Genomic DNA, 23,805 nt, shown 5'->3' with positions numbered 1-23,805 from the left:
CACAAAATGTAGTGAAGTGAAAGCTTCAATAAGGATGTCAGACAGATGTCTTTCAAACTGCACTTTTTTCTGTTCATGACACACTAGTTACAGACAGGGGGGGACTCAGACTTCTAAATCGAATGCCTCACGTTCCCAACAACAAACTCACATCAATAACACTGACATAGTACTGTTTTTAACTTCAAAATAAAAGCACCTCCTGTACCACGAAATATGACTCAAATCATCACCCTAGCAGTGAGAACTTTGTCTTATAACACATGTAACCAAAAGATTATCACTGTATCTGAATTGATACCCATCCGTCCGTTTTCTTCTGCTTATCCGGGGTCGGGTCACGGGGGCAGCAGCCTAAGTAGGGAAGCCCAGACTTCCCTCTCCCTAGCCGCTTCGTCCAGCTCTTCCGGGGGGATCCCAAGACGTTCCCAGGCCAGCCGAGAGATGTAGTCTCTCCAGCGTGTCCTGGGTCTGCCCCAGGGTCTCCTCCCGGTGGGACATGCCCTGAACACCTCAGCAGGGAGGCGTCCAGGAGGCATCCTCATCAGATGCCCGAGCCACCTCATCTGGCTCCTCTCAACGCGGACTCTACTCCGAGCTCCTCCCGGATAGCCGAGATCACAGTTGTAAATAGCTTGCAGACAATATTGGTGTATCGACGTGTATAATCACATGTAATAGCTAATGAATGCACTGTGATCTGTGTGTTAACCCTTATGACATTACAGAGTGTCGTTCATATGAACTAACATGGCAATACAGCAAAATACTGTAAATGAACAAGGTAGCTAATTAGCTTCTCCCATCGATAGTGTTGTGTCTGGGTGCTTCCAAGAAGAGCCAACAGTGACTGACCTGAACTAATTCTGTTCCCCTCCAGGTACATTGTTATACTTTTGTAAAATTACAGACAGAAACGTCTTCCCTGTGTATTTTTTTTGGAAACACAACACAGAGTCGAAGGGGTTATTGAGCTGTACGGATGAAGTGAAGGGCAACTGACCGTGGTTACAGATAGATGGGTGTGCAGTGAGTAATCCCTTCTGCCTCAGTTTCATGAGCCTCAGAGGTGGGGGATACAGGGAATTTTGGTATCAGTTTCATGAGCTCGCTTCCCCCACCGGCGTCTCCTGTAAACTCCATACAGAGCTGCTGCTCCTCTCAAAACAGCTGTTAAGCTCCATGGTTCAGTGAAAACCGGTGAAAAAGTTCAATCAGATGTCAGGCCAATGTTTATAAGCTCTTCCCTGGTGTTAGTTATCAGGGAAGGAGAGCAGCGTGCTACAAAAACACACAAAAATGCTCTAAGAATGAGAAAGAGCAGTACTGAGGCGACCATCTGCGGCGCAATCTTGATACCCACTTTACTGTTAAAAATAATTATCTCCTACAGTGTATCTCTCTGCAGCCCCGGTAAGCTTGGCCAGCAAGTGGTATTTGAGAACGTGGCCACACTGGCAGACCATACCATTCTTTAGCACGCTTCAACCTTAGAATCCAGATCAGTGTGACTGTAAGTGTGCTGTGCTTAAGAGTGAATCACTTTTCTACTTTGGCACGCTTCAGAGAGATGAGCTTCAGTGCAGTTCACTTCATTTATGAACAAGGGTGCTTTGGAGCCGAATTTCCCTTTCAAACACTGTCATTACTCATTTCTGCTTGTCAACCACAGTGCTGTGGTAGTGCTGTCTTGATTCCTGATTTCCCAACCTATAGGGCGGGCCAAGAATGTGAGAGTTTTAATCATGCGTCAAATAAATTAGTGATGTTAAGAGAAATTCGAATTAACTCGTTAATATTGCGTCAATTTTAACAGCAGGGTGTGTACGGGACTTCCAGTCTTTCTGCTGCCAGCATCAAGTGGATCCTTAATGAAAAGCAACTCTAAGCACTTTAGCATTGTCTCCATTTTTCTAAACTGCATGTTGCCCTTTGGGTTAAAAACAGGGTATTGTGTCATGTTTCACAATGATTGACAGCTGCCGTTCCTGTGTATTTTTTTTTCAGGAACAATAAGAAGAGTTGGGAGGGAGAGCAATTAGACTCTTGAAATAAAAGAAAAAGAAAAAAAAGAGTCACCTTATTGTGCAGACTGGCTGCAGGCATATGCGACATAAGCAGCTGCTTAGGGCCCTGTCTCCTCCAAGAGTGAGAGCTGCAGTGCATGAAATTGTATGTATCTTGTTCATAAGCACTGAGCTGTACATTGTGATGCAACCAACCTGTTTTTGGATACCTCTCCATCATGGAACAGTTTATGAAAAAGAACCGAACTGTTCAGTTTCCCTCACTAGGTTTGGGGCGTCTGCTTTTTTTGGTTTGTGTTTTTCTATTTTCTTCATTTTACTACTCAGTTTGAAGTGAGTATGTAGCTCCAATCATACGCATGCGCAATTCAAGGTGAAGGAGTACAGCAGGCCTCCTTGTGTGGAGGCGTAAGTGTTGTGTACATGCCGAGTGGAGGAGACAGAGTTAGAGGGTGTACCTGTGGTGTTGTGTCGTTTTGCTGTCTGGGAGCATTTTAGATTCAGTGTGAGCTCTGATGATGGTGGTAAGAAAGTGGAAGGTAAAACTGTGACTGAGTGTTGCCAGCTTAGAATTTATTGTTACATTTAATGAATTTTCAGACCCCCTGGCGAGTTTTTCTAAAGATGACAATTCTTGCGACTTTTCTGGAGTTTGGAGAATCTGACGTTACAGCGTGTTTTGATCTCCTCAATGGTCAGCATGTGTGAGTCCCCCCCCCTATCCAAAACACAGACAGACAGTCCTCCTCACTAGAGGTGAGGGATACAGGGAATTTTGGTATCGATCCGATACCAAGTAAATACAGGGCCAGTAAAGCAGATACCGATACAGATACCGATACAGATACCGATACTTTTTACTATATAGGGTTGATGTATCATCAGGCTGCAGACCTTAAAGGGACAGTTCAATTTTTTTTAAGTGGGGTTGTATGAGCTCTATGTGACCACTAAAGACATTAGATACAGTAGAAAGTTGTCTCCTCTCCCTCAGTAAGACACAGACTGTAATCGCTGGTGACGAGGAAATAGGCGCTAACAGGGAAATACCGTAGCAGATTCAAAGGCTATTTTCTCTGCCTACAAGAACTAAAATCAAAAAAGTAATACCACAGTTTACGAGTACGCTACATAAAATAATTTTTAAGTGCATTAAGTCTTTGGAAATATAAACATTTATCCGGACCTAACTAACTGGTCATGTATCCTTCCGCGCAGCGCTAGTGCGCTCCTTCCCCCTCCTCCTTTCAGCTGTAGGGGGTGTAAACAAGCCATGCTTCGGGCGCCGGTTGTAGCCTCGTGTAAGTTTGATCAAGTATTGTAATTCTTTTGTTTGTTCTCTAAGGATTGTGAGACAGCGTAGGAAATTCAAAATGAGTGACTATTACAGCTACAATGAAGTCGAAGTTCACTTTGGAACCTAAATGATACCTGTATGAACCGGATTACACAGAAGAAGAGCTGCTACAGATGGCGACTGAAAGGAATACAGAGGAAACATCCACGGACACTGGACATCAAGATAGAGTCGGAAATACTCAGTGGTGTAAATGTCTGAGCTGTGACTCAATGCAATCAGTAACACTCAGCATCTTGCTTGTTCATAGTAAACAGCATTGACTGCATCATTTAATCTTAAGGTGCAAATTAATATAAGACCACATCTGTAATAAAGACCTAAAAATTATGAGTGTTTAGCATTATTTTGAAGAGATATAGGCCCAAATTCACAAACAAGGCTTATAATAAGCCAGGAGTAGGCCTAAATCAGGCTAGTAAAGCTGGGTCATTTAAGTAGCTTGCATGAGCGTGGCTTGCATTTGTTTCAGTTAGTCCCAGACTATGAAATCCTGGAGTAAGTTTAAGTGACAATTCCTGCATCAATTCTCATTAGCCCAAGTGGGAGCACAGCCCATCAGCGTAACGGTGATTATAAAAACCTGGAATGGAATAGGGCAGCTTTGCCGAAGGGAATTTTGACACCAAACATGAGTGAAGCCAGAAAAATGAGCTCAAAGAACTTAGTTTGGAAAAACTCTACCTTAACAAATTGTGTGAAATCATGCTGTCAAAAAAGTACAGGCCATACCGCTGACATTGACAGGGCTTGGCATTAACTTTTGCGCTCACCAGCCACTGTGGCTAGTGGTTTCCCAGAGTAACTACCACTCAGCATTTTAACTAGCCACAATTTTGTTGTTAAATAATTATGTAAAGCTGACAATGACGAGCAAAAGTTTACTTGAACTAGATTTAAAACCTTTTTAAATGTATATGACCCCCTGTTTACACTCAAGACAGACATATGAAAATATGCAGTCTATTAAGACAAAGTCATAAAAGCAGTAGTTTATTAATAAATGTAATGAAAGTTGTTGCTTTAAGGTTAGCTGGAACGATAAAAACTAAACTGAAAAAAATAGCAATATTTACAACAGTAATTTTTCAGTAATAAACTAAGTACCATACTCTCCGGACTGTAAGTCACTCTGTAGTATAATATAAAAAGTCGTATCTATCAGAAAATGCGTCATGGCGAGGAAAACAACATATACAAGTTACACTAGACTATACATCACATTTGTTTATTGGTTTACAGTATTTCCAGAGTGAACTTTTTACATCAACCTTTGATAGGTGTTTGTGTATTAGGAGCTTTAAATATTGTTCCAACAGCTCCTCATATCTGTGAGCTGTTTCTCTTCTCTTGAGCTCCATCCGATAAATGTCCTCACTTTTAAAAAGTTAAGGAAGTTTTGATGCTAGTTTGTGACTTAAATCTTGGGATCTGTTTACATTGGAGAGCCAATTGACGCAAGTGAAGTTTTAAATGACGTTGTCAGGCGCTAAACACTAGGAGCTGACAGCGCCTGACAGCAGTCGCGTCAGCAGAAGAATTCGCGAATGGACCATTGAGCAAACACTGTGTGCAGGCAGTGCTCATGGGAGTTGTAGTGTCATAGTCTCATACCGCAATGGGTTTACTATTTCAGGTGCCATTTCAGAAAACTACAAGAAAAAAATTAAATCCGCCAAAGTGGCTAGTAGGTATGATGGCGTTACCCGCCACAGCTAAAATTCACCCACATTTGGTGGGTTGGCAGGTGTCAATGTCAAGCCCTGGCCATTGAACACAAGAAAAGGAGTGCTTGGGATGCCAAGAACCTCAAAGTGATCAGAATTTGGAGAGAACTGGATACAGGCATTCCCCCTTTGCGACACAGAGGCTCAAGCAAAGCTCAAGCAAGAGGCTAGGCTCAAGCAAAGTGATTATCCCCAATATGTCTTCTTTGTACATACGAAAACGGTCTCGGAAAATCAATTCGTCAAATTGGTTCAATGGATTACTCCGATCTGATCTGCAATCTGGTCTTCATTTAAAGGATAAGTTCGGTTTATATAGCTTTTACATTGTTAGTAGAATGAAGTAGAACAAAATACTCACCCAGAAGGTTTTCCTGATCCAAGCAGTGCTTCGGGAGATATTTAGATCCAAAATCGTGCAGCGGACATCTGTATAATGGGATCCATCAGGACATAGACAGCGCCGCTCCTAACTGAGCGTACCATGATGGAATATTGGTGAAAAACTTTTTTTTTTTTTGGACGATTAACGCAGTTTTAGGAGCGGCGCTGTCTATGCCCCGATGGATCCCATTATACGGACGTTTGCTGCACGATTTTGGATCTAAATATCTCCCGAAGCACTGCTTGGATCAGGAAAGCCTTCTGGGTGAGTATTTTGTTCTACTTCATTCTACTAACAATGTAAAAGCTATATAAAGCGAACTTATCCTTAATATAAACTTCAATTTAGTCCTGGAGTAGCTCTAATCCACCGTCTTGCAATTGGCTTTGTTTAATCCAGAACAGACAAAATCTATGACTATTTTAAGATTAATCTGTGCAAGTGACTTAAAGTTAAACCAGCTCAAACTACATTTTAGTCTTGGACTAGGCTTAAGTCTTGTCTGTGAAACCGGGCCATAGTGTGGTTTATAGCGGATGTGAGAGATTTAGTCTTGGTAAATGTTAACCACGTGTGAATGATAAAGCATTAATTTACAGAAGTCTGTCCTTCAGTGTAAGGGGGCCCCCAAAAGAAATTTGCTTAGGGCCTCATAACCCCTTGGACTAGCTCTGTCTGGCTGCACAAAGGTGTCACCTCTGGCAGAGGTATTTTGGCTTTAAAACTGTGCCATGGTAGTTGGCGGAGACACATTGTGCATTCTACATACAGTCTACGCTTCTGAGTCTTTTAAACAGGTGAGAGTGTCTTTGCAGCTGGTAAGGGTGTCTTTGAAGAACCTGAGGGGCCGTTTACACAACAATGATTTTGAAATGCGAAAGTTTTGTTGCGTTTCAGCCTCACGTTTACACCGAAACGGTGTTTCAGTCGACCTGCGACGCCAACTTTTGAAAATGGCCTCCAGAGTGGAATTTTTCCTGAAACACTGCCAATACCATTGTCATGTAAACAGCACGCTGGCTTTTTCAGTGGAAGCACGTTGTGCTTGTGCTGCTGAATCTGCTGTATCCGCTGACTGTCTCTCAACAAAATGTGCATCTGTTGCTCCACTTTTGCACTTAGTATTCGCCAGTACACTAGATGATCGGCTCAACTGTACTTTGATGGAGATCTCTAAAGAGCAGCTTCTGGACAAGACTGTTATAGTGCCGACTACAGGCCTGGCATGCTTACTACAGCATTTTCAGTCCCTCAGTGTACCCGTGTAAACGCAGATTTTTCACTATGTTTTCACGTTTGCAGATTAAATGTCATGTAAATGGGGCCTGAATTAGTAGTGATTTCCACATTTTGACAACGGTTTCTCCTCAGCATCCCTTGAAGTCCTCTGATCAAATAAGACTGATGCTAAGGTCATCAGACATCATTGTACTTTGTACTTTAACATCAGTGATCTAAATCTGATTATCAGACGACAGCTTTGTGAGATCTTTTGCCCTGTGTCTTCTGTTAAACCATTGTTTGTCCATTAATCTTTTTTCCCTCTCTCTCTTTCTGAGGGGTTGAACTGTAGGGAGAGCAGGCAGCAACTCTTCAGGAAGAGTAGGCACGATTGTGCCTGACTTCAGATGGACAGTTATGTCTGCACTTTGTGGGGCTCAACTGTGCAAGCTCAATGTAGCTGTAAAAGTAATCAACCACAAGCAAAAAGGTTCTGCACCTAGTTTTTGCCATGGTCTATCTGGAAGTTGAGTCATCATCAGTTGTTTTGTTTGCATTTGTTCTCTCTTTAATACAGTCTCTACATTTCAGGGTTAACTCATTTATTTGGCTGCATAGTCCTAGTCACAAACTGCCTGATTTACACATTCTCTGCGCTTTACTACCCCTTGGTGGCCTTTATAAATATTCTCCACATCAATTCTAATGTTTGCATGTATGACTAACCTTGTGCCATACAGAAGGAGTCCATTATTAACTGTCAGAACTGCTCTCTCAGTCCAATAGTTCTTTACTGGCCCCTGGAGATGGTTTTCGTCTGGCCATCCATCCCTGCAGTACTTCATGACCTGTGCACACATACTGTCGGTTCACAGCTGCTCGCAAAGCTCTGTAAGGCATCTGTCACTAAGAAGGTGACAGGCGCTTGGTACAGGTATAAAACAATGTTTACAGCATCATGTGATAGAAAAGTAACAACCACGAGTTGGCACTGTCTGTGGATGCTTCAGGGCCTGATTCTTCTTTATCCAACCTCAGGTAACCAGGTTTCCCCTCAAATAAATAACATAATTGTTCTAACCCAGTCTTTACTGTGCTCATAAGATGAAAAAGTTGGTTTCTGGCCAAAATCAATACAGAGAATGAATAAGAAGGGAATATATGAATTATGATTATCAGAAACAGGTTTCATGATCACAGTAAAACTGAATTTTTCCGCTGAAAATGTAAGTCCACTTCTTGATCTCTATTATCCACTCACTAATTTCTCAACAACAGTCATATACCATCGTCCGTGTTTTTTGTTGGTTAACTCCCTCATGTTGCTTGACAAACCATTACACTCTGCAGTGCCTCTGCACTTAAGATGCAGTGAGCCACTGTATTGTGTGTTTGATGTTTATCCTTGAGGTGTTTTTTTTCTTTTGAGTGGCCTTAATACGCCATCGTACGTCGTCATGAAATGATAAGTTATTCCTCTCCAAAATAATAAGTCAGCACCACTGACTGTTTCATATAAAATGCTGCTTCTGGCAATATTTTTGCATATTAATAACTGAAATGTCAACATGTCTGCTACTCATGGTTTGTTTTGTACAATTAAAATTAAGTGTGGAAAATAAATCATATAAAAAATAAATCCAATTTTTACTTTGCTACAAAATAAAACTAACAGAACAGTCATACTACATACTACATGCAAGTGTAGTAGGCAGTATGCAATGCAGACTACATGCTACTTTCACACGCAGTATGTAGTAGGCAAATTTGAAAATGGCCTGCATTTTCCTTGTGATGTTACACATATGTCATTGTTCCAGTGGTTTCCATGGTGATGGTAAATCTCCATCCATTTAGATGGGAGCGAAATAAAATAATCTATACATTTCCATTGGTCTGAAACTGCAAAAGAATTTAACATAGCCCCAAAAATTTTTATATTAATCAAAAAAGTCATAGCCGCATAGTCCTTTTTAATGGGAAATGAGCAATCAACAAGTGTTGTATACCCATCAACATCTACTTTGTTGTCCTCAGATGTTATTTCTCTGGACTTTAACTGTATAATATCCAATTCATCATGAGCAGAGCTTCCATTATAACATCATAAAGACTCTGTAACAATACTGAAAAAATACGCCCCAAAAATGGTAAAAACTCCCCCCCCAAACCCCCCCCCAAAAAACCATGAAAAGTGGCCGCCATTTTGAATTTCAAGTTTAAAATGAGGTCAAATTATTATGTAACTCAGAAATATGTATTTCACAACAAAAATAAGGACTGAAAACACGTATTGTCCATCATTGTAGGTCGAGCCATTAAAAAGATCATTTCCACAAAAGCCATTCTGGATTTTCGTCTCAAAAGAAAACAAAACAATAAAACAAAAAAAACACCATTTTAAAAAATAAACCTCAGCCTTTTTTTTTTTTTTGCCTCCTTAGAGAAAATCCATTAAATCCATTGTAAAATGGACCTTCGCTCACCACGGTCACTTTTCGGTCCAAAATGACCCAACTAAACACCTCATATCCAGGAAAAAAATCTGTGTTTTTTCTGTTTCACTTTATGAGAGTAAAACTACTTTTTGTTATTATGTTCTGTCTTTCATTAGGTGAGGTCCAAGAAAAACTCAGCCCCACCCACTTGCTGCTGGACTGGCAGGAGAGCAGACCGACTCAAGGCATTCGTTCCTTGTACACTGTGGACTCTAAAGCAGCAAGTTTATCATACAGGCTCACAGCGGCAGTGAGGTCAGTACCTGTCAATCCAGATTCCGACAGATCTACCAGAGAACCCAACCAGGACCGTCCAGAATCTGAGTTTGATGTGGTCGTAATCAATTCCGGTCAGGACACCCGTGAGATCTCATCTGGAGCAGGTGATACTGACAGAGCACTGGGTCTGACTAGGTCTCAGTACCTCCTCCCTCAGCTGTGTTTGCAGATCAGCGGGCCTCCAAATGAGTCTTCATGGGACGCCTCTACCTACAACACCTCTCCTGTTCATACTGCGTCAGAAGAACCCCAGCATCAGCACTCTTGGTCTACAGATCAGCAGATGGGCCACCTTTCTGATCAGCAGCTCATTTTTCAGGCACCCAGCACTCAGGATCAAGAGTCTGGATCCCAGCAGCCCCACCTCCCATTTGCCTGCTCTTTCTGCCCCCGCCGCTACTCACACCAGTGCAAGCTCCGCATCCACCAGCGAGCCCACACTGGTGAAAAACCCTACCAGTGCCTCCAGTGTGGGAAGAGGTTCGGACAGGTGTGCAGCATGAAGAGGCACCAGATGGTCCATACTGGTGAGAGACCATACCCTTGCCCTCACTGTGGGAAGCAGTTCTCCACCTCCACCAACTTAAAAGTGCACCAGAGTGTCCACACTGGAGAGAAACGCTTTAACTGCACCAAGTGTGGCAAGAACTTCTCCTTCCTCAGCAATCTCATTCGACACCAGGCACTGCACAGCAACAAGTGACCATAGCATAGAGACTCAAAGATACAATGACTAAAAGATACATAGATACAAAGAAACAGGGATTCAGAGATAGAGATACAAATATGCAGATACTTAAAGATACAGAGACACAAGGTCACACGAAGATGCAGCGGCTGAAAGAGGCCCAGAGGGGACGCAGATGTAGAGACATGGAGAGAAAGAGATACAGAGACTCAAAGTACAAAGACACAGAAACCCCTCTGTGCTGATATGGATAACTATATGGATGGATAATCCCTGACAACTAGATTCTCTACTCCCAAATCAACCTCATCAAACAGTAAAGCCCTGATTCCACCATGTGGTTCAGTTTGGTTCGTCTCAGTATGGCATGCATTTTGTGGCGTTTCCTTTGACTCAAATCCGAACAGATCCCCAAATTACCAACCCATGATGTTCCACTTTTTGGTACCCTTCTGCTGGGGTACCAGGCATACTGATTTAACCCCAGAAGCTGGAGCCAGAAACACTGTAGTCCGTTTATTGGTTAAAAGAATTGTCACTTCCTGACAGCAGTGATAAAGAAGAACATATAACACTGCTATATTTAAACGTCTAGTCGACCTTATGAAAAGACTTTATTTTTTGTTTGGAAGATGCCATCACAAAACAGTGTTCCATGGCCCAATTTTCTTTTTTGATTGGTTTATTAGCATGGTACACTAGGGTGCTAGTCTCTCACTACATCGTTACACAGTACAGCACACATGTACTGGGACTGAGTCACACGCCTGTAAGCATGTGAGCGCTGCAGCCAAAGGCTGAACCTGTGGCTGCCTACCTGTCAACTGAGCAGTCCTAGTGCCCGTAGTGTACAGCTGGCCATGCAGGCAGGCAGCCAGACACTGTCAATAACCATTGTATTCAGTTAACAACATAACATGCTTGTAAAAGCAATCATTGAAACTGAAGAGTTTGGTAAATCAGCTTCTGGTGTTCAGGGCCTGTCAACATGATTTTAAAGTTCACTTGCGTCTTTTTTGCTGTCTATAGTAAACAGATCCGGGGATTTAAAACACAAACTAGCGTCAAAACTCCTGTAACTTTTTCAGAGTGAGGATATCTAACGGATGGAGCTCATTTAAGCTCATACTGAACCGTTCTCACCAGCAACGCTCTCCTAGGGCAGGGGAGAGGGAGGACAGAGGGGGGCCGTGGGCGTTGAGGATTACATGTAGAGAAGACAAACTGGTAAAAGATATGAGGAGTTGTGGGAATGATATTCAAACCTTGAAACATTTATCAAAGTTATATGCAAAAAGTTAACTCTGGAAATACTGTAAACGAACCAAATCCTTCTGAATAAATGTGACAGTGTCACTTACATCTGTTGTTTTTCTTTTCATGACACATTTTTTGACTGAGATGATTTCAAAAAATGTATGGTTGTACTATGGAGTGACTAATATTCCAGAAAGTATGGTATTTACCTTGTTAGTGAAAAATTACAGTTGTTAATAAATATTTAAGCAGACTGTGTTTCTAGCTAGTTTTTTCAATTTAGTTTTTTTTATCTTTTCAATTAATCTTAAACCTTCACAACTTTCATTAGATGGAAGCACAAGTAAGAACTACCGCCTGACACACCTCCGACGGTGCGGGTGGGGAAGCTGCAGGGTCATCAGCTGGGAGCCACCCTTCATTGATGTTTCACTCCATTAATTCCGGAACATCTCACGGTGGTGGAGCAACGGTAGGGACGTCTCCTTGCTGCCCCCTACAGCTACCCCTAGGACCCCTCTTTCCTTCCTTCTCAGCCACAGCCAGAAGCTGGCTCTTTCCGCCTCTTCTGCCAGGTCTCTGGATGCCCTCTTTAGCTTTGGCCCAGTCACTCCAACCTTCCTGAGGAGGTGCTGGATGGATGTTCCAATGAAACCTCTGCAGCCAACCTCCACAGGGTAGATCCTTGTTGACCATCTAGCTTCTCTGCAGTTGGCTACCAGCTCGGTGTATTTCTTCCTCTTCCTTTCAGAAGCAGTCTCCATTCCTCCCTCCAAGGGGACGGTTAGCTCTGCCAGGATTGCTGACTTGCGTGCAGGGGACCACAGGATGATGTCTGGCCTCAGAGAGGTGGTGATTATCTCTGGTGGGAACTTAAGCTGCTGGTCACCTTTAAATTCCAGATGCATCCAAGTGTTAGCAGTGGTGGTTTCTCCCTTTGGCTGACATTTTGAGCTTGTACACCTTGTCCAACAAAGTGTATCATAGACCGTGTCTTGGAAGGAGGGTCTTTGGCTGCTTCCGATCTTCACACCTCAGGGACTTCTGCAAGCTTCCGCAAGACCAGGTCGTGCCGCCACCTATACCTACCCTGAGCCAGGGCTGTCTTGCAACTGGACAGGATATGTTGTAGGCTTAGGTTTGGGGCATTGCAGAGCTGGCAGCTTTCCTCTGAGCCGTACCACTGGCTCAAGTTGCTTAAGAGTAAGCTGATCCTTGCTTGAGGCATCTTCCACAAATCGGTGGTCCTGTTGACCACTCCTTCCCATGTTGTCCATCGCCCTTGCTGAGGCTGGCTGAGAGCCTTGATCTTATACTGCTCTTCCTCATGCCTGACCACCTCCTCAATCACCATTTCTTTCCTCTCCTTTCTGGAGGCCTTAGACCAAAACTTGGGAGCTGTTCCCCACCCCAATCCAGCTCTCACTGCCTGTGTCCTGCCCACTACTTCACTATGCATGAGCCTGCTGATGGCTTAGTCAACAGCCTCTTCTGCATTCATGAAATGCATTTACCAACTCTGGTAACACTTAAGATTAGGTAACTCATATTCACTTTTGAGTAGGTGCTTACTAATATGCACTAGGTCACGAACACAGCTACTCTTGAAAACAGTCTTCTTCCATCAGCGGGAAAACTCTTTCCTGCCTCAAATGACTGGAGTTACCAAAAAGACAATGCCCCTTGCCAAACGGTAAGGTCATTTAAAGCCTGGACCTGAACATTCGAGCCATGCCTCTGCCGGCTCAATCCCCAGATCTTTAGCCTTTGGAAAACCTGTGGAACATCATAAAGTCAAAATGGAGAACCACAAGCCAAAAAACAATGCAGATCTGTTTGAATGTTTGCAGCAGGAATGGGCTGCTGTGACAGTGTCAGAAGCTGGTGGTGAGCGTGTCAAGATGTGTGGTTGTGGTCATCGAAAACAATAGTTATGCAATTAGGTACCAACTCCCGTATGTGTGTTTTAAGTGACTAAAAAAGACAAAAAAAAAAAAAACATGGAATGCCTGAAAGCTCTGTTTTTGGCAGTACAATGCCATAGCTATTAATGTAATCCCCTAAGTGCAGGTCTTTTACTTTTTTGCTTACCAGCCACTGTGGCCAGTGGTTCCCCAGAGTTATTACACGGCATTGTCAAATGCTCGATCCTGATTGGTCAATTACAACATTCTACGGTCTGTTATTCTGAATAGCGGACCACAAAGGACGCTTCTGAACTACTCGGGTGAATCACGTCATATGTATCAATCCGCCGAACGTTTATACCTGCGGCAAGACATCTTTAATTTTCTGTTGTTTCCCGTTGCTCCATCAAAAATGGAATATTTTCCCAAAATCACTTTTAATATATTTGGAGGAGGCGAAACATTGGATTCATGGTTGATGGCTGACCAGTCACCGCTAAAGAAAAGAAGAAGAGAGGAAACCAGCGAAGAGAAAGAAAGAGAGGTGAAAAGACACAAGGAATTAGATGACACCGAAATTGACAAGATTGAGGGAGACAGACACGAAGTTAATACTAAACGAAACACGGCATGGGCCATGAATGTGTTTAAAGACTGGCTAATTGAAAAGAAAATGTCAACAAACTTTGACGGTTATTCAGCAGAAAGCCTCAACCAGATGCTGCGATCATTTTATGCATCTGTTCAAAACTCCAGCGGCAACACCTACTCAGTTGCCAGTTACATTGCAATTAGGGCTGGGATATCTCGAAATTTCTCAAAATTTGATATTATGAACTGTGCTACTTTCAAGTCCAGCAACGGGGTATTCAAATCAGTCATTAAAACCCTCCGTAAAAACGGGAAAGACGTCAGTCAGCATCACCCTCCCATCTCAGCAACAGATTTGCAGCTCCTCAGGTGCTCAGAGGCGTTGTCCCCACACACAGCGGTCGGACTGGTCCGAAAAGTGTGGTTTGATGTACAGCTGCATCTCGCAAGACGGGGGAGAGAAGGCAATCGAGACCTGACAAGAGACTCTTTCATTGTGAAAGAGGACGAGCATGGTAAGGAGTATATTTCTCTCACCCACAACGCTGAGACAAAAAACCACAAAGATGCCAAAGATCCATGCAAAGAAAATTACAGAGGATGCATCTTTGCTGAGCCTGACAATCCAAACTGCCCCGTTGCCACTTTCAAGAAATATCTATCCCTATGCCCTCCCAACGCTAAAGCGTTTTACCTTCATCCACTAAGAAAGGATCAACAGCTACTGAAAAGGCAAGCAGTGTGGTACTCTCGTGAACCCATGGGGCACAATTACCTCGGGAAAATGTTACCCCAAATCAGCCAGGCAGCCGGGCTTTCTAAGAGATACACAAATCACAGCTTGAGGAGCACAGCTGTCCACCTCCTCTCTCAGGCAGGTCTGGCAAGTAGGGAGATCATGTCTGTGACAGGGCACAGATGTGAGAGCAGTCTGAGAAGCTACTGGGCTCCGACCAGTACAGATTGGGAAAAGTGGAGCAAGATCCTGTCCTCTAATTCTGGCAGCAGCAGCAGATCGGGTGAGTGCCTCTCTTAAAGCGTTAGTAATGAGATAATATTGAGAGCAGTTGTAACAGTGAAAAATTATTTCTATAGGTATGCCAGCTGCAGGGCCACAGCAGGGAGGAAATATGGACATGAATGAGGACAGAGACGTCAGCATCAATATTCCCAAAGATGTCCCATTCACCTTGTCCCACGTCACCATCAATGGAAACGTTCAGTTTAATGTGAATTATAAATAAGCTAATCTTCGCTTCAGAGTTACCGTTGCTTTCCGTTACTGTTTTAACCGTAAGAAGGAACAGACTATTTTTTCAAGCAGATGCAATGAAAACTTTTGTTTGCATTACTGCATCACTGCATCACCCCTTTTAACCGTAAGAAGGAACGGACTATTTTTCAAGCGGATGCAATGAAAACTTTTGTTTGCATCACTGCATCACTGCATCACCCCTTCAGGGTGATGCAGGACCCCTCCGCTTCGCGTCGGGGGGGGCACCGACAGGGTGATGCAGGACCCCGACGCGAAGCGGAGGGGTCCTGCATCACCCTGTCGGTGTTTATTTCTCTATAGTGACCGGCTCGCTCTACATTATCCCTTACTTTCTTGCCACTCATCATTTTCAATCGCCACAGTTTTTGTTGTTGGATAATTATGTTTCATGTGATTAAAGCCGATGCTGACATGCTAAAGTTTACTTGAGCTAGACTGAATCCTTTCTAAATGTAAATGACCCCTGTGTACACTCTAATCAAGACTACATAAATGTCTAACACCACAGGTCATTATCAGGTATTCAGTTTTGAAACAGTTGTGTGGAAGGTTGTGCTCCTTTAGTCTTAAAATATCCAGTCTATTGAGATAAAGTCAGAAAAGTAGGAGTTTAGGAAACATTTTAGAAAAACAAACACATATTCACTATTAATAAGGTGCCTACTAATAGCATATAAGTCGCATACAAGCCCTTTATTAGTATTAAGCACTTATTAACACCTTTTTCTACATAGTCTTATCCTACCTGTATTAAAAAAAAGATTTTTCATTACATTAACTCCTTATTATCACTTATTGACTCTGAATAAATGCATAGTTGTTTTTGAATAATGATGTGAATAATGGTGTGGGTTATTATGGCCTTGTAAAGAGGCAGTACCACAAGAACAGTAATTCTCCCTTCATCACTCTGAATTGAGGAGTCGATTTTTGTTGAATGCAAAGCAAAACTATAAGCAGTAATAATACCCTAATAACTATAAATTGAATGTTTTTTACTCAAAACATGTTCCATATTCTAAAGTGGTGCTGTGTGCTGTTTTAATTCACAATTAGTGATCCTTACGAATACTCTTTAGTTCTATACTAAAGTTGCAGACTCTTCACATTTAGTTACATCATTATAGCACATAACTAGCAGTTACAAGACAGCCAGTTAGTACAGTTATGAGAACATTTATTGTACACTGTAATTTTCAAGCCATACTTTGATCTCCACAAAAATAAATACAGAAACTCAGGTCAATGCACAACATACACAGCAGACAACTGTTAGCGGTGGAAAAAAATGAATTACTGCCTTTTTACAGGTTACTATAATCAAATGTAAACAAAGGCCAGAGTCAAAATTGAGAATCATTAAAACAAACAGGGCGATCTTGACATTTCCTTAACATTTTTAAACTAGGCCCTTTCTTTAACTATTTTTAAACAACATGAATTTAAAGTGGTAAAACTGGTGAAAGCACTTCCAATCTCTTTAATACTTAATTAGCAAAGGGAGGAGCCAGAGGAGTGTGCCCTTGGCTTCCTCCATTATGGTTTGTTTTTCTGGGGTGATGCTATGTCCACATCTTCTGGCCAAGGCTAAGGCCAGGAGGGTCACTAGGCAGGAAGTTAAAGTTAATATAATCTCACCTCTTATATGAGATTGCCCAGGGTGAGCTTGACTCGTTGGTGAGGGTGTGAGAGATCTACTGCGATGCCGCTTGGAATGCTTTGGTAGTCTTGAAGTGACATCACTGTCTAACGACACACTAATACTTGGGGAGGATGGGGGGTGGTCACCTTCCATGTCACTGGGGCTCATGTCTTCTTCCAAAGTAAAGGCTTTTTGTCAATAAAGAATAGGACGGAAAAGACATTGATCAGCTTGTGTTGGGACATCAGGTCACAATATTCCACATGTAACTCAATTAAGTAACAAATTGTAAATCCCTCTAAAGTTGCTCACCCCCCCCCCCCCCCCCCCCCAAAATAAATAAATAAATAAATAAATAAATAAATAAATTAAAAAAAAAAAAAAATTGGGGAACTCTGAAAATCTCACTCTTCCTCCAAGGTCCTTGGCCATCCTTTCCTGCCAGACAATCTTTTCTTCCAGAAACTCCACTTTGGATACTGATCCTTGAGAAACATTATACATACAGAACAGGCATCCCTTCAGTAAAATGTTTATTTGAATATAACCAACAAAACACCAGAAAACATATGTGCTGAGATTTGCGCCTCTAGAAACTTAATTTGATTACAAAATTGAATTTGTAAAGCATGATCTAAAATAGAATGTAATGTTTTAAGTCGAGTTTGTTTGCTTCCAAATTAAAATTAACACTGTCCCTTAAATTATTCATTCATTCATTCATTCATTTTCCATACCGCTTATCCTGTTCAGGGTCCCGGGTGGCTGGAGCCTACCCCAGCTATCATTGTGCGGGAGGTGGGGTACACCCTGGACTGGTCACTAGCCAATCGCAGGGCTGACACATAGAGACAGACAACCATTCACTCACACACTTACACTAACACCTACAATTTAGAGTGACCAATTAACCAACATAAAAAAAAGTCAGAGAATAACACTTGGCCCTCTGTTTAACTTTTGGACGAGCCCGTCTCACAACTTCGAGCAAAGAAACAACAACATGGACGTTAGCCACTAAACCGTTCATCGTGGGTGATGCATTCACTGGACCTTGTAGTTCTCAAATACAGAATAAGTTCCGCACAAATATATGGTTTATTTATTTAAAAAATAAACTGTAATAAATGTTTTTTTTTATATTTGGCTGTTGTGGAAAATGAGCAAAGTATAATATTAGATATCTCTGAAAGAAATATCGTTTTGCAGTGTTAAAGAAAAGTTATACCTGTAAATTCCCAGCCGTCCATGAGCGACTCGAGTAATTACGTTACTGTCAGCGGCTGGCGAGTGAGTGAGTAATGTCCAAAATGTTGTTTTAATTTAGCTGATGTAGTGGACTATAGCAATAAAGGGAATGAGTGAATGATTTTGGACACAACCAGGGAGAAACTCTGTGCAGAGAAGCATCAACAAGCAGCTCCTGGCTGTCTGCAGTTTAAAACATTTCTTATCATTTTTTAAGAGGCAGAAAAACATATTCCTGTGGTAATTGATGAGAGGAGTGGTTTTTGAGTCTGTGGAAGTTAAAATAAGCTCATAGACAGTAAGATAGTCACAATGCTAATAGCGTTAACTCGTCAATGGGATTTTTTATTGACATTAGCATTAAGCTAGTAGACTTGAGAATCACTTTCCTTTGCTCAGTTAGGCTGTGTATATCGTTTTCTATCTGTTTTACTGTGCTTTTGTGTGTTGAGTCTAAATAAATGAGCAAGTCAACAACGTTCTCTCACTTCACTAGAACTGTTCAGCGATCTGCAGAGCTGAGTGCTTACGTTCAGGTAGGGGAGAACAGAGTAGGTACATTAGGTTTCAACTCTCTCTCACATACACACACTTCTATTATGAATATTTCCATATCAGTATTATCAGCAGTATTATTTGAGTGAGCAGAGATGCCACTTGTGTTTACATAAAATGATTAGGCTCACAGTATTGTTAGTTGTGAGTTGTAAAGGGCTGGGATGTTTATTACAATTTCAGGAAAGGCTGCTGCCTTAACTTACCTACAAAACATGTATCTGCTCTCCAGAGTTTCTCCACTTGATAAGACCTGCTTCCATCTGTGTTGTGTGTTTGAGAGTGAGATCACTGCATGCGCAAAGCTTTCACTGCTGATTGGCTGTTACCTGAGCCACTCTGCTTCTAACCAATCAGATGGTACTGTGGGTGGGACAGTGCTAGGTTGACTGAGTGGGGTGAGAAGTGACTGCAGACAGCAGTGCAGCTGAATCAGGGCTGAAATAGTACATGTCAGGGCTCGTCAGGTCAGTACAGGTCGTGGATCCTGTGACCAAACAAGCTAAATCTAAATTATTTTACTTTTATTTAATATAAGATTATTCTTGGGAAACATAGCCAGATTTTCTCACGCTCACTTACAAAATAAATAAATAAATAAAAAATGTATCATTTTGACAAAAAGGCACGGGGCATCAAGGGGCAAAGGGGCAGGCGCTCAAGCACCCTCCACCCCTACGTCTGCACGTGCCTGCTTTGGTGATTAGAGGAGAGGCAATGCTACAGAGCCCCTGGGTACAGAGATGCCCCTTACAACAAAACTCAAGACTGACGGGTGTGCAGTTCAGAGCCAAGTCAGAATGTGGTTTTATTGCATTAGAACATGATAACCTTTGTTAGTTAAGGCTCTTTGTCATGTCATGTACTTGGCCATGAAATGAGCTCACAGTGAATTAAGTCAAGCTAAAGACAGAACTTAAGCTAACGGGAAAAAGACTGAAGGGAGGAGTACATTAAAGCTGCTGGAGGACCAAAACTTCAATCTAGGAACATTCTAAGACTACTGCTGCTGATCTGACTGTGTCATGAGGTTAACATCCTATCCAGCAGGGGGAATCATTGTCAAACAGGTTCTGTTTTAAAGCGTCTGCCTGTGTAAAGTGTCTAGAGTGCCGTGTGACTGTCTTATTAATGTCTTAATGTCTCATTAATGTCCTATTGAAGTGTCATGGTTACTGTGTTGGCTGAAATCCTCTGTCCTCAGTGTGCTGACCAAGCTCTCTAAAATGCGACTACACAATCACACTGAACTACACTCTGATACAGAGCTACACACTCCTCTTCAGTGTTGAGAATTGCAGCAGTTTTTTGGGTCACAGTCTGATCAAAGTTCTCTGATCAGTCCAGTGTTTGTTAGCAAGGAAAGTTTCTGAACTTAACTTAACGAGGCCAATCAAACAAACACAAACACATGCACACACGCACACACACACACACACACACACACACACACACACACACACACACACACACACACACACACACACACACACACACACACAACACACACACAAAAACAACACACACACAACAACAACACAAATAACATCATAACAACACAAACTGTCTACTTAAAATGACGTGCCCAGAACCAGCTCGGAGGTAACCAGCCCTGGAGCTGAAACTTAAATGTGCAGATGTTTGTTCTCAATTAGTTTTTTTCTTATCATCATTCTTGCCATGTTTTTTTTCTTTTGTTGTTCAACCCAATAGAAAGTTGGGTAATTTCCAGGTTGAGGGACATTTTCTCAGAAACATGCATACCTAAGCATTAAGAGAACATTTTAGGACAGACTACCCCAGCTAGACTAATTCATGCACACATGTCCCTCCCACAATGAATTTTTATCCATGAGATGGAAAGGAATGAAATCTGGACCTTGGTCACTGAGGGATATTTACAAGGTATCAAAGAAAGTGGATAACACTATGCTGAGAGTTTGTGTTTGTGCCTGGATGTCAGGGCCGGCGGTGTTTGCACACTAAGGGCTCTAATTTCGACCAGGCGCAGGCGCACCTGCCCTGCGCCGGCCTTCGCCGTGCGCACAGGGCGTGACCGGCGCACTTTGCAAGTTTCTTGCAGTGCCAGTACAGGCGCACATGAGCGCAGAGCTGCGCGTCCACGCCTCCCTCCGCGCAAATGGCAGAGAGGGAGGAGAAAAGCCGTGAGTGGGTTTAACACAGCCGAGCGCTGTTTTCACCAATCAAATGAGCGCCTCTCCTCACCTTTAAATGCCCTGCAGCGTCTGATTGGTCTGACTGATCTGAAGCACCGGAGAGAGTGCTGGTAGCGGAGACGGTCAGAGCCGCTGTGCCTGCAGCAGGTCAATGGACAGTGGAGCGCATCGGAGGACACGACGCGCGTCACCTTGTGGGCCAGCTCCCGGGACAGATTTAATCTGTTCCTTTGTCTTTATTCGGAGTAAAAAATTAAGAGGCAGTTACACAGCTGGCTTATCCATTCAGAATACTTTTGATATCAACAGAGATATCAAGTGGACACTTTTTCCAGTGTCAATGATCAATGGTCTGTGGGAGCCAACATTGCTCATGGTTGGAAGGGGATCAAATACTTATTTACTTCAATGAAATGCAAATCAATTTTTATCTTTTATTTCATGTAATTTTCTCAATTTTTCCTTGATATTCTTTCTAACAATGTTAAAATAAAGCTGCCATAAAAATCAGAGACTCTTCATTTATTTCTTAGTATGAAAACTTTCAAAATCAGCGGGGGCTCAAATACTTATTTCCTCCACTGTATATGTACTATATGTATCAATGTTCTCCTGTCATAAAATAATTTCTCTGTTCGACAGAATGGGCCTGTTGAGGCTGTGACCCCCTTTAAATCATGCCTTCAGGGCACCTCAGAGGAACATTGCCGCATGCTTTTAAGTTGTCTACTTAAAAGTCAAGATTCCAAAAAGCATTTTGTTGCTATTATCTGATTCCCAGTTCAAAACCCTGCTCAGAAATGCTTTCCACCGTTCACATGGACTGAATAATAGCTCAGAGAGGTAAATTAATTAATTTTAAACATGACTGATCACTAGGAACTATTGAAACTCTGTGACTAATTTTGATTAAAGAAATAATGGTTTTACAGCCCTTTTTTCTGTCAGTGCGTCGTTTAGTTGGACATACTCAATGTCTAAATGAATAAGTGAATGCTGGAAGTAAAGAAGATGAGGCAGCCTCATAACTTATTGTTGTTCAACATGTACAGAACAGAGACATCAAGTGGATACTTTTTCCAGTGTCCCATAGAGACTGTCCCAGAGATGAATGAGTCCCCTTAGAGCCCCATGTAAAACTTCATAGAGTCAAAAGTGCTATTGCTTTTTGTGCAGGACATGCAGGGTATGTTGTGATGTGAAGGCATGATCTCTTGATTGAGCAGGTACGAACTGATAACTTTGCTTCTCATTTGACAATTAGTGACTACACAGCAAATTCAGAAGTGTTGATTCAACTCCTAGGGAGTTAAATCCAACACTTTAAAAGTGTCTATATTGGTCCACACTAAATCGAGTTAAAAGAACACTTTTGAAAGTGTTAAACAGTTAACACTGTGACAGAGTTGGATCAACACTCTCAATTGTTGAAATGTAACACTCACCAAAGTTGAATTTGCCTAACACTAGTGTAAAGTGTCAAAAACCAACGCTATCATTGTGTTGTATCAACACTGAATAGGTGTCAGATTATAGTGACACTGTGGATAGTGTTAAATATTGTGCTGCTGCTTCTGCTACTACTATACTATCAAAAATAATAATATTCATCAATATAACAATAATACAGAATAATAATAGTAATATCAATACTACTACTGCTTCTACTACTTCTACTAGTACTAGTACTACTACTACTACTACTACTACTACTACTACTACTACTACTACTACTAATAATAATAATAATAATAATAATAGTAATAATAATAATAATAATAGTAATAGTAATAATAATATCAAAAATAATAACATAATTTACAAAGCAAACCACACAAGTTACATTTTGAATCAACCTGTATTTCAAACAAGCACACCATATTAGAAACAGCACTGGCTTTGCAATAACCACAACACAGGTCACACAATATGACAATGTGGAACAATGTATGTTTTTTCACACATCTCATTCGAAAACTGTTTGTCATAGGGCCTGTAATAAATCAGCTCCTTAACTGGGAAAACAAAAAATGAATCTGCTCTCTCACTGATACAATATGCACTGAAATGATCATCAAAATAAAGAGTGTCCACTCTGCAAGTCAAAATAAAAGCTTGCTCATCATTCACTATGATGTTGGTGACCTTTCTGAAAATTGGAAATTCCATATTCCTTCCAGTACAAACAAACATACCAATCTGATATTCTGTTCCATAGTTCTTCACCCAATTAGTGGTTGACACTTCACAGTATGCATTTACATTGAAAAACAACTCAAAACATCAGCTCCTTCCAAGCTATCAATACTTTCTTTCTTCACTGGACCAAACTCAAATCTTTGAAAATCAAAATTCTCCCAGTGATAAGCTAGCTGTCTCTGGTGCTGTTTCACCAATGCTTTTGTGATATTTTGAAAATTTTCACTGATCTTTTAAAAAAATTATGTTTTGCCTCAAACCTCATGCACCATACGTGAATGTGTGGACCTATTTTCCTAATACAACGTGGATAATGTAGCATGAAATGATGCTTTGGAATCAGTCTTTTCTGTGAAAACAAAGATTTAAAAAGCTTGTGGTGGTCCTTAATCAAGTGCTTCAAATAGTATGTCATACCGTTAGTAACAATAGGTGAAAATACAATATTTACAATCTGAATCAAGAGGAGGAGCAGATTCCAGTAACAGTTATTTCTTTCCAATACATCACCAAAAATAAGAGGAGCATTTCTCACAAGACACCAGGACTGAATTGCATTTAGACCAAGGTCCTTGCTAGCATCATCCATTTTCAACCCGCTTGGCCTATTTTTTCTCTCAATATAACCATAGTTGAAACTCTGGATCCTCAGTGACAATGATTCCAAAGACAGATACTTATGGTTGACAAGGTATTGAAAAATAAGTTTGAGTTCGTACTGTACAACACCTTCAAGTGAGTCGTGCATTATATCAACTGCATAGTTTTCAG

At 41.6% G+C, this 23,805-nt stretch overlaps 1 protein-coding gene across 1 annotated transcript in view; it reads left to right on the top strand.

Annotated features, from left to right (window-relative positions):
• LOC141803562 (uncharacterized) overlaps nt 1-11,538 on the top strand; it is a 78,416-nt gene extending 66,878 nt beyond the window's left edge. The window contains exon 5 of the mRNA XM_074687687.1: nt 9,332-11,538. Within this exon, the coding sequence (XP_074543788.1) occupies nt 9,332-10,197 (866 nt within the window). The 3' untranslated portion in view covers nt 10,198-11,538. The remainder of the gene's footprint in view (nt 1-9,331) is intronic.
• Nucleotides 11,539-23,805: the final 12,267 nt, after the last annotated feature.

Source organism: Halichoeres trimaculatus, unplaced genomic scaffold (assembly GCF_033239565.1).
Source record: "Halichoeres trimaculatus isolate MK-OKI-2021-1 unplaced genomic scaffold, fHalTri1.1 fHalTri1_scaffold_2, whole genome shotgun sequence".
Classification (NCBI taxonomy): domain Eukaryota; kingdom Metazoa; phylum Chordata; class Actinopteri; order Labriformes; family Labridae; genus Halichoeres; species Halichoeres trimaculatus.
Note: the sequence above shows the minus strand (reverse complement) of the source record. Positions and strands in the feature narration are given on the sequence as shown.